The following is an 8,667-nucleotide window of genomic DNA, read 5'->3' on the forward strand; positions in this document are numbered from 1 at the left end:
CAGATTAACCAATTCACTGATCACAATCAATCAAATAATCTGTGATCATCACCAACACTTACGACCACCACTTCAGCGCTGCCTCCAACAGCAGCACCACCACCGTCACCGCCAAAACTACCACCATATTGGTCACAAATTAACCAATTTATTGATGACAACTTTTAGTCAACCTATAAAATTGTCACATACACCCACACCCCATCCCACTACTCCAAAGCACTGTACCACCGCCAACCACCAGCGACACCGCCCATCGCCACCATCGCTGACATCACCATTACTACAACACCAATAGCACCCACGCCCCATCCCACCACTCCAAAGCACCGCACTGCACCATCGCCAACACCAGATCGTGTCACCAATGCCATTCCCACACACAAACCACACACCACAAGAACCACCACCGCTAAGTCAATAGAATAAAACACAAAAAACTGTAGATTCGAGCACCCGCCACCTTAAGATCTACCAACACAACCACCAACACCCCACAACCGTCGTCACCTCTTCCAACAACAAACAAAATCACTGCCACCCATCACCACCTCCACCATTTTTAACCACCACCACACCCAAACACAACTTCACAAAATAGGTAAGAATAAACCAGTAGGCCAAAAACACCAAATAAAATCACCGCCACCAACAACAAACAAAATCGCCAAATGCCTCTACCAAATCTGTTGGATCTAAGCATCACTGCCAAGTGCCACTCACAACGCTGCTCGCTCAACGAACAGCGGGCGTAGCTCTCTCCGACGAAGCGCCTCTGTGCACAACTTCATCGGAGATAATTGCACTACTTGGTGATGGCTTTGGCAACTGGAGAGGGAAATGGTGGAAATATGGAGAGAAGATAGAGAAAAAGGGTAGAAGAAAGTCAAAGGAGAGTGGTGAGAAGGCTGCATCGTCGCCGAAGAAGAGAGTGAGGGATAGAGAAAGACGAGCAAAGGAAAGGGAAGAGATGGTAGTGGGTAGTGACGGCTGGGTAGTGTGTAGGGTTTTGATTTTTTTGGTAATTAGTTTATTTAAATAATTAATAAAAAATTTTGATTTTTGAAATATCAACTTCCGACCTGATTTAGGAATTTTGAATAATTAAAGTCTAGTTTTGTGTAATTTCCACAATAATCAGCATGTCATTTTTAGAAAGTAGTAACATATTTTTTTAACACGTATATACTTACAACTAATAATATTTCCTCGACAATATACCATGATGGTTGATAATGTGGCAGTCATTGAGTTAAAAAGCCAACAATAGAGTGCGTGCTCAGTAATTCAAGCCTACTTGTAGCTTGAGTTGTGGTGATCAATTTAAAGTAGTGATTATATATACGAGGATCGCAAAAGTTTGGAATCGATGCGTGTCGTTATGGTATGGTCAAAAAATTGGTGGTTCGGTAATGGTTTTGGCCAAACCGACCTCGAACCAAACCGTTGCCGAACCGACCTCAAACCAAACCGTTGCCATCTCTAGGTTCAACACTTATTTGGACCTACAAATATAGATATTTAATAATTCTTTTGAACAATTATACATAATTTATTATATATTTTGTTTATTAGGTAAATTTTGATGAATGAAAGTGGAATTAAAATAAAGAAGCGAAAAATTGGCAAAAATGGAGGACAAGATCCAAAGTTTGGAGACTAAAGTGTGAATACTCAAAAATTGTGTCGAACCTCATGATGCATATTCTTTAGTTTTCTTCCATTATCATGAGTAGCTAAATTCATATTAGAGCAAATCATGTAATCTTTTGTGACCCTTTGTTTCTTTTATTCAAGATTCAGGTTCTTTAAATGCATATGTGTTGATTTTAATTATGTACTTAATGCTTTGAATTCTTTGGCCAATTATTCAATGATTTCGTGAATCTATTAAAAATCGAGAGGTAAGTTTTAGATTTAGACCACATATTAAAATTCGGTAAATTAGTATAACGGTAGAGATATCTATACTGATTATTGCGGTCGAGGGGTTAATTAAATACAATAAAAAAATTCGATCGAACACTACATTAGGTGTGAATCCTAAATTGAGATTTAAAAATGATCAATAGATGAAATTGTTTTGTTCTAATATTCATTCATTGTTTAAATTCTAAATCAATCTTTGTGTGCATTCACATATTTTCAAATAGTTATATTAAAATTTACAACATATACTTCTTTGTTTGTTTTCGATCAAATTAAAGTTAGGAATAATTGAACCAATTGTTAAATAATAATCCTCGTGGGAACGATATCCAGACTCTTTAATCCACTTTATTACTTGTTAAGATTCATAGACTTATGGGATATAAAATGGACAACAACAATCATTGAGTTAACAAGCCAACAATAGAGTGCATGCTTGGTAATTCAAGCCTACTTAGAGCTTGAGTAGTGGTGATCAATTTAAAGTAGATATTATATATACGAGGATAGCAGAAGATTGGAATCGATGCGGAGGTTCTTTAAAATGTTTAGACTTTTAGGTGACGTGGGCTGAACATCATTGAATTGGAACAGCACAAAGGCCTACAGATCAAATCTTGTGCACGTGCACGGGTCAATTGTTGGAATAAACCTTACAGATTATCGAGGCAAAGAAGTAGAAGAAGATGGATTGTAGAAAATAAATGAGATTAAGAACTTTAGGCTCCATGTACAAAAAATAAAACACGTGCACCAATTCGGATACAATGGAACCAAATACATTGTTTGCATTGTGCACAAAAGAAAACAACCCCAGACTAGAGAGAGAAGCCATGTGCTTGAGGTTTATATTTTTCCTTCCACAATGATAAATATAGAAAATTTTGTAATTTTACCGGAGAATATAGTACTCAGTACCCATTGCCACTATTTAATTGACATGTATATTAAACAAGTGAGATTCACTATTTAATTGGGAGATGGACCTGAATGAATAAACACGTGCTAATAAAATAATAGCCGAGAGCACCGAGTTTCCATACTCTCGAATACCAGAAATTTTCTCAATAAATATTAAATACAAACAAACTTCATAGAATAATGGAGATGAAAAATATGCAAACTTATTTGAAGAAAGAACAAAGAAGGAGAATATAGATTTCATTTCTTTAATCCAAAGATGTTGAATCTATTTATAGATTTCACTTGCACTCTTCAAAAGGTTGCAATGTTTCATTGGTGACTTCTCAATTTGAATTAGAAATTCAAATACTTAAAAGAATACAAAAAATATGGGGAAAAACCAGAAAAATGATCAGATTCTGAACAGACACCATTCATGACCTCTGGTGCTGGGTCTAATGATCATTGGAGCGGGTTCAACTCTAGAAAGGGGCCGACTTTCTCGCACCATAATATTTCCCTTAGTTCATCTCTAAGCCTTAGTAATGGCTGTATTTCTCGATTCAATGCCACATAACAAACATCCAAATTTATCAATTGAAAGTATTCTATGACCTAAATTTATCTTCTCTTTTTAACGCCTTAACCTTTTTTTAGATCAAGTGATTCAACATCATGAAATATTGCGAAGGGAGACCTTTTTTTAGATAAAGTGATTCGGCATCATGAAATATTACGAAGGGAAAATACTTGAATGTAGAAGAAATCTGCATAATTTATTGTATCAACTGAAAATTTTCAAAAAACAACTCAATAACGACTGAAATCAATAACAATTAATCTGTTTTTGAGAGATATAGGTACATATATTTTTATTAGATCCATCTGTATTGATTGGAACAACTTCCTGCAGCTACAGGCACAATTGTATGGTGCATTTTGCTAGTTTTCTCCATGTCGAAGCTAATTTCATCAAAATATCAGCCTAACTTCTGAATCCTTATCCGTCCCCCCTTCGCAGTGATTGGGACGTGCGTAGAGAACTTGAATAATGAAAGGAAGACGAGATACTTCAGGCAGAAATAATCACATCATAGCTTCTGATTTATCAGACTGATAATTTGGTTTCTCTTTGGCTTATTCCATTCTATGAGTTGATGGAGGCCTGGATTTGCTCCAGAGTTTTTCCTTTTGTTTCGGGCACTATCTTCACTACGAACAGTACTGTAAGAGCACAGAATCCAGCATAGAGCATGAATGTTCCTGAGGAAGAAAATTTCAAACATAAGTATGAATCAATTCCAAAACATTAACTTAAAATTTAAGATTTAAATTATTAGATTTTTGACTATGTTTGCACGGTAGTCCTTTACCTGTTGAACTCCAGCTCATGAGAAAGTTGAATGTGTAGGAAACTGCCCAAGCACCTAACCAGTTTACTAGTACTACCAGGCTCCCAGCTAAACCTTTCATGTGAATTGGGAATATCTGAAAATTATAAAATAATTTTAGCTTTTACGGAACAATATTTAGTAGTCTGCTTTGGATCTTGCTATATAACCGTACAAGGTGGCGAAAAAGGATTTCAGGTAGCTGACCCTGAGTTGCCGAGAACAAGGCCTAGTTTGTTGTTATAGTATTATGATAGCTTTAGTGAGGAATCTCGAATTATACAATTTCTTAGCTAAAAGTAAAGTAAGAAAAGGGATAATCGAACGCGTTCTTTTTCTTCATCAACAAGATCGAGAATCATAATCTATAAACTTGAAGCCATGAATAAATATAATCATGAGCTATAACAAGAACCATAGTTTCTGAGCTTACCTCTGACATTATGACCCAAGGAACTGGTCCCATTCCTACTGAAAATGATGCTATGTAGATCTGTTCATATTGATTCGAGGAAAATTTTAGTCGAATGAAAATCGATCAATTGACGTATTTAGGATCACAAGCACATATATGCATTCATGTACAGAAAGTCATGTTTATATGTTGAGGAAAGCGTTTTGTGTTTGCAAAAGATGTACAAAGAGGGTTACGCCAGAACTCTGTTCCAGTAGGGCCTAATTCAACTACGTAGAAAATTTTCAAACCCATATAATATGTAATATTAAAAAATGAAAAATAAAAAGTCGTATAATTTTTTTCTTTCAGTGTGGCCAAGGAACCCACTGACGCCCGCCTCCCTCCGCCACTGGGTGCGAGTAAACATAAATCACTATATATCTGTGTTTTTTTCTTGTATTTTATTTTCGATTATTATTGCTTCCGAGAGTAAGGATTATGACTTGATCCATAACCACATGAATTGATGGTGAAATTGAGTTGATCTTACCAGTACTCCCGATACAGCTAATACTGGATCCCATTCGAGCAGAAGGCCTTGGCCCTGGGAAAGCATAGTGTGTTAAAGATGTACCCGGAATCAGTTATACGGCAATAAGTCATAAAAATATATTAGCAACTGCAAGAGTAAATCACCTTAAGGAAGAAAGATGCTCCAGCCAGGAAGCTCCCAAGAAATGTGCCTGATGCTGATATCTGAAAACAGAAAACCAAATTCGTCATTTTTAAGACTTCCTAGTGACACAATATTACTTGCCAAACAAAAGAAGAACTCGAGGTGCACGATTAGTACTCACCATAAGAAGTGGTCTTCTTCCTAATTTATCCATTAATATTGCTCCAACTACAGTTATTGGGACCTAAAACACAATAGCAGCAAAAATTTAGACATCGAGATTTAACCAACTCAGACGTGTTTGGCAGCACGAAAACAAGGCTTTGAATAGGAATTTTCCAAAACCCAATTTGATGCTACCAAATTTGGCTTGAGATACTTTAACAAACCTGAATTATAGCATAAGCAATTGTTCCAAGTTTCCCTGAAGAAAATCCTGCAGCCACAAACGTTTCACTTGCATAGAAACCAATTCCATTTATTCCTCCAAACTGTTGGAAAACCATTAATCCAACACCAATCTGAACAAGTTAAGAACGAAGCCAAATAAGTACTTGTAAACAAGATCGTAAAGCTAATCAAGAAAACAAAAAATATTGCTTACAATGACAGCACTCGTATATTTCCTATTGAACAGATCGATGATTCTAGCTTTAGGAAGATATTGTAGAGTGTCAATACTAGCCTGTCAGCGTAAAAATATCCTAATCAGTACAAGAAACTAGAAGAACTTGATATTTTTGGAATATCTGGATGGTATAATATACTTGAATATCAGCAGATTCTTGAGAAACATCAGCATCTCTGCCACGAAGCTTATGTAATGCCAGCTCAAATTCTTTCTGAAGTCCCATTTTTGCCTACAAATTCCTACCTTTGCTTAATATAAAACAATTTTATCTCATTAGTAAAGAGTACTAAATAATCAAACTCTCGGAAAAGCTCACCAGCCATCGGGGAGACTCAGGGATAAAGAACAATCCCACGAGCAGGAAAATGCACGGAAGAAAACCTTCGTATCAGAAAATCCCCAGTAAGTTCCAAAAATTTTTTACTATATCAGGTCTGTACTTTAGATACACAATACTGAAAACGACTAGGTATTATATTTTAGCTTCTTCTCTGTCCAATGATATCCAATTCTGCTGAGTAGAATTTTGATCTCACCAGTAAGAGCCAAAGTTCGCCATGTTATGACTGTTCCAAGCAAGTATGCAGTCGATGCACCACAAACAATCATGAGCTGAAGAATAAAAGGATCAGAACGAGTGCCAAGTTCAAAACAGAGATCATTTGCATTTTATCAAGCTCAACATATGCATGCAGCACATGATCCTCATACTTGATTAAGTGTTGCGAGTCCTCCACGAAGATTCTTCGGTGCTATTTCAGCTATAAATATTGGAACCTGCCCGTGTAATTAATTGTTGGAGAAAGATTAATAATCACGAAATAAGCTAGATTTTTAGATTATTTTAAAATAATCAAATTAATGGTGAATGAGTACCACAAATGAGAAAATTCCTATGCCATATCCTGTGGAGAATCTCCCCATGTCAAGTGACCAAGTTCCCTGAATATCACATAAGAAACAATCCCAATTACAAGCACCCAAAAATTGGTGGGCACTGGACAACACTGTCCCTAACCTTTTAAGTTTATGGAAAATTAACTAACAAGTTAAGTCCCGCTTACATGTCACATTTTTAAGAAGTAAATTAGCCACACAGTTCATTTAAATTTAAAAACCCATCACATTTCAAATAAGTATAATATCGACTTTCAGACAGAAATTCTAATTTTTTCAGGGTAAAGTGGATGGAAAAACTATAAACGGGCATTCCCGTTAAGCATAATTGCTCAAGAAGACAAGAACCAACTCGCTACAATTTTTCCCAACATTAAAAAAATACACTCATTTTACCTTGGAGAAATAGACTGCAAGCCATCCTGTAATGCAGAAAACTGCTGAAATTCTCATTGCCTGTTCCATGACCAAATTAAACAAAACCTTTATTTACGGCCAAAAAGCTATAATATCTTAAAATTAATCTCTTTTTTTCAAGAAATTTTGATTGAATTTACCCCTTTTCTACCAATGAGATCAGCAATTTTTCCACTTGTTATTGCACCAATCATAGCTCCAATTGTTATTATAGACCCAAACATCGAGTACTGCAACACAATTCTATGTGAGTTTTCACATCATGTAACATTGGTTCATCACGAAATCACGCACCTCTGCTATTGATAAGTTTAAGTCATGTCTTATGGCAGATTGAGTGGGTGCTGAGTAGCCCACCTGCAAAATAAATTAACTTAAGCTAAAGAATTTTCTTTTCCTACTTATTTTTGGTGGTCCTGAACAAGAAGAAAAATGCAAAAAAAGAAACTAGTCAATACAAGCTCTTTGCTTGAAAAAAATTGGTTCACACAGGTCATATAATAAATATGTATAAATACATATATACATCAGATGGACACACATATATACACACATACTTACACATGCTCCAAATTCAAAAGAGCCACAAACAGCTACAAAAGTACTTAAAAGCACCATCCAAATTGAATCATTTTTTCCACTTTCTCCTTCAGAAACCACACATTTAGCTTGCTGAATTAATGGCTTTTGCAGATCATCAACACCCTTTTCAATGCCATTTTCTAAATCCTTGTATTGATCATTAGCCATTTTTCTATCTCACTCTGTGTGTGTGTGTGTGTGTGTGTGTGGGTATATAAACTGAACAATGAGCTAGACGAGGAGTATACAGAGTACAGACTCAAGTTCGATGAATGCATAGGTTTTTTCAGCTATATATATGTGTGTGTACATGCAGCTAGATATTTCACAAGATTTCTTTGTATCAATAATTAGAATACTAAAATAAGTGATTATAAATAAGCTGTTTTGCTGTAAGATGAGAATTCATCTGAAATAAAGCTGTCATTGACGTGTAATCTTGTCAGCCCATGATAAACACCATATGGAAACCGGAAAGTAAGGTGCATATAATATGTTGCCGTTTACTTTTTGAAATTTTAATAATTGACAGCAAGAAATAAGTTATTAAAATCCCATATTTATTAAAAATTGGTCGTGATTCAATGCATCACTAATCTATTTGGACAATACTAAGATACATTTAAGAGACATAAATGTCGAGATGTAGTATAATTATAGAATAATGTTATTCGCAATAAAGATTACCAGCAGTCGCCTTATGTGGCGTACACTTTGCAGTTTTTAATTTGATGTATAATTCAAAAAATAACTACCATATTTATGTATCAAATACCAAATTGTCAAGTGTATGCCACATAGAACGACTACTGACAGTCTTCACTACGAATAACATTTTATAGTA

The 8,667-nt window shown here is 35.5% G+C and overlaps 1 protein-coding gene across 2 annotated transcripts; it reads right to left on the minus strand.

Annotated features, from left to right (window-relative positions):
- Nucleotides 1-3,589: 3,589 nt before the first annotated feature.
- On the minus strand, nucleotides 3,590-8,145 carry LOC111366079 (sugar transporter ERD6-like 16). Of its 2 annotated transcripts, none has more exons than XM_022986733.1 (17): nucleotides 7,803-8,145; nucleotides 7,536-7,598; nucleotides 7,382-7,471; nucleotides 7,221-7,280; nucleotides 6,804-6,869; nucleotides 6,639-6,704; nucleotides 6,464-6,539; nucleotides 6,244-6,308; nucleotides 6,064-6,156; nucleotides 5,901-5,981; nucleotides 5,686-5,817; nucleotides 5,478-5,540; nucleotides 5,317-5,376; nucleotides 5,171-5,224; nucleotides 4,657-4,716; nucleotides 4,206-4,320; nucleotides 3,590-4,095 (listed from the first exon to the last, which is right to left on the minus strand). In XM_022986733.1, exons 1-17 carry the CDS (start codon nucleotides 7,989-7,991, stop codon nucleotides 3,980-3,982), a joined length of 1,449 nt encoding a protein of 482 aa, XP_022842501.1. In that variant the 5' UTR covers nucleotides 7,992-8,145; the 3' UTR covers nucleotides 3,590-3,979. The 2 variants fall into 2 exon arrangements, with proteins under 2 accessions (XP_022842501.1, XP_022842509.1); XM_022986741.1 differs by having other exon boundaries at nucleotides 7,536-7,657; nucleotides 7,803-7,930.
- Between the last annotated feature and the right edge of the window lie 522 nt (nucleotides 8,146-8,667).

This window comes from Olea europaea, chromosome 2 (assembly GCF_002742605.1).
Source record: "Olea europaea var. sylvestris chromosome 2, O_europaea_v1, whole genome shotgun sequence".
NCBI lineage: Eukaryota > Viridiplantae > Streptophyta > Magnoliopsida > Lamiales > Oleaceae > Olea > Olea europaea.

Coding starts and splice junctions, on each gene's coding strand:
- LOC111366079 (XM_022986733.1), bottom strand. CDS start 7,991: ATGGCTAATGATCAATACAAGGATTTAGAAAATGGCATTGAAAAGGGT. Junction 6,157..6,243: donor CTGAGTCTCCCCGATGGCTG/GTGAGCTTTTCC, acceptor AGGAATTTGTAG/GCAAAAATGGGACTTCAGAA. Junction 4,096..4,205: donor CATGAGCTGGAGTTCAACAG/GTAAAGGACTAC, acceptor TTTCTTCCTCAG/GAACATTCATGCTCTATGCT.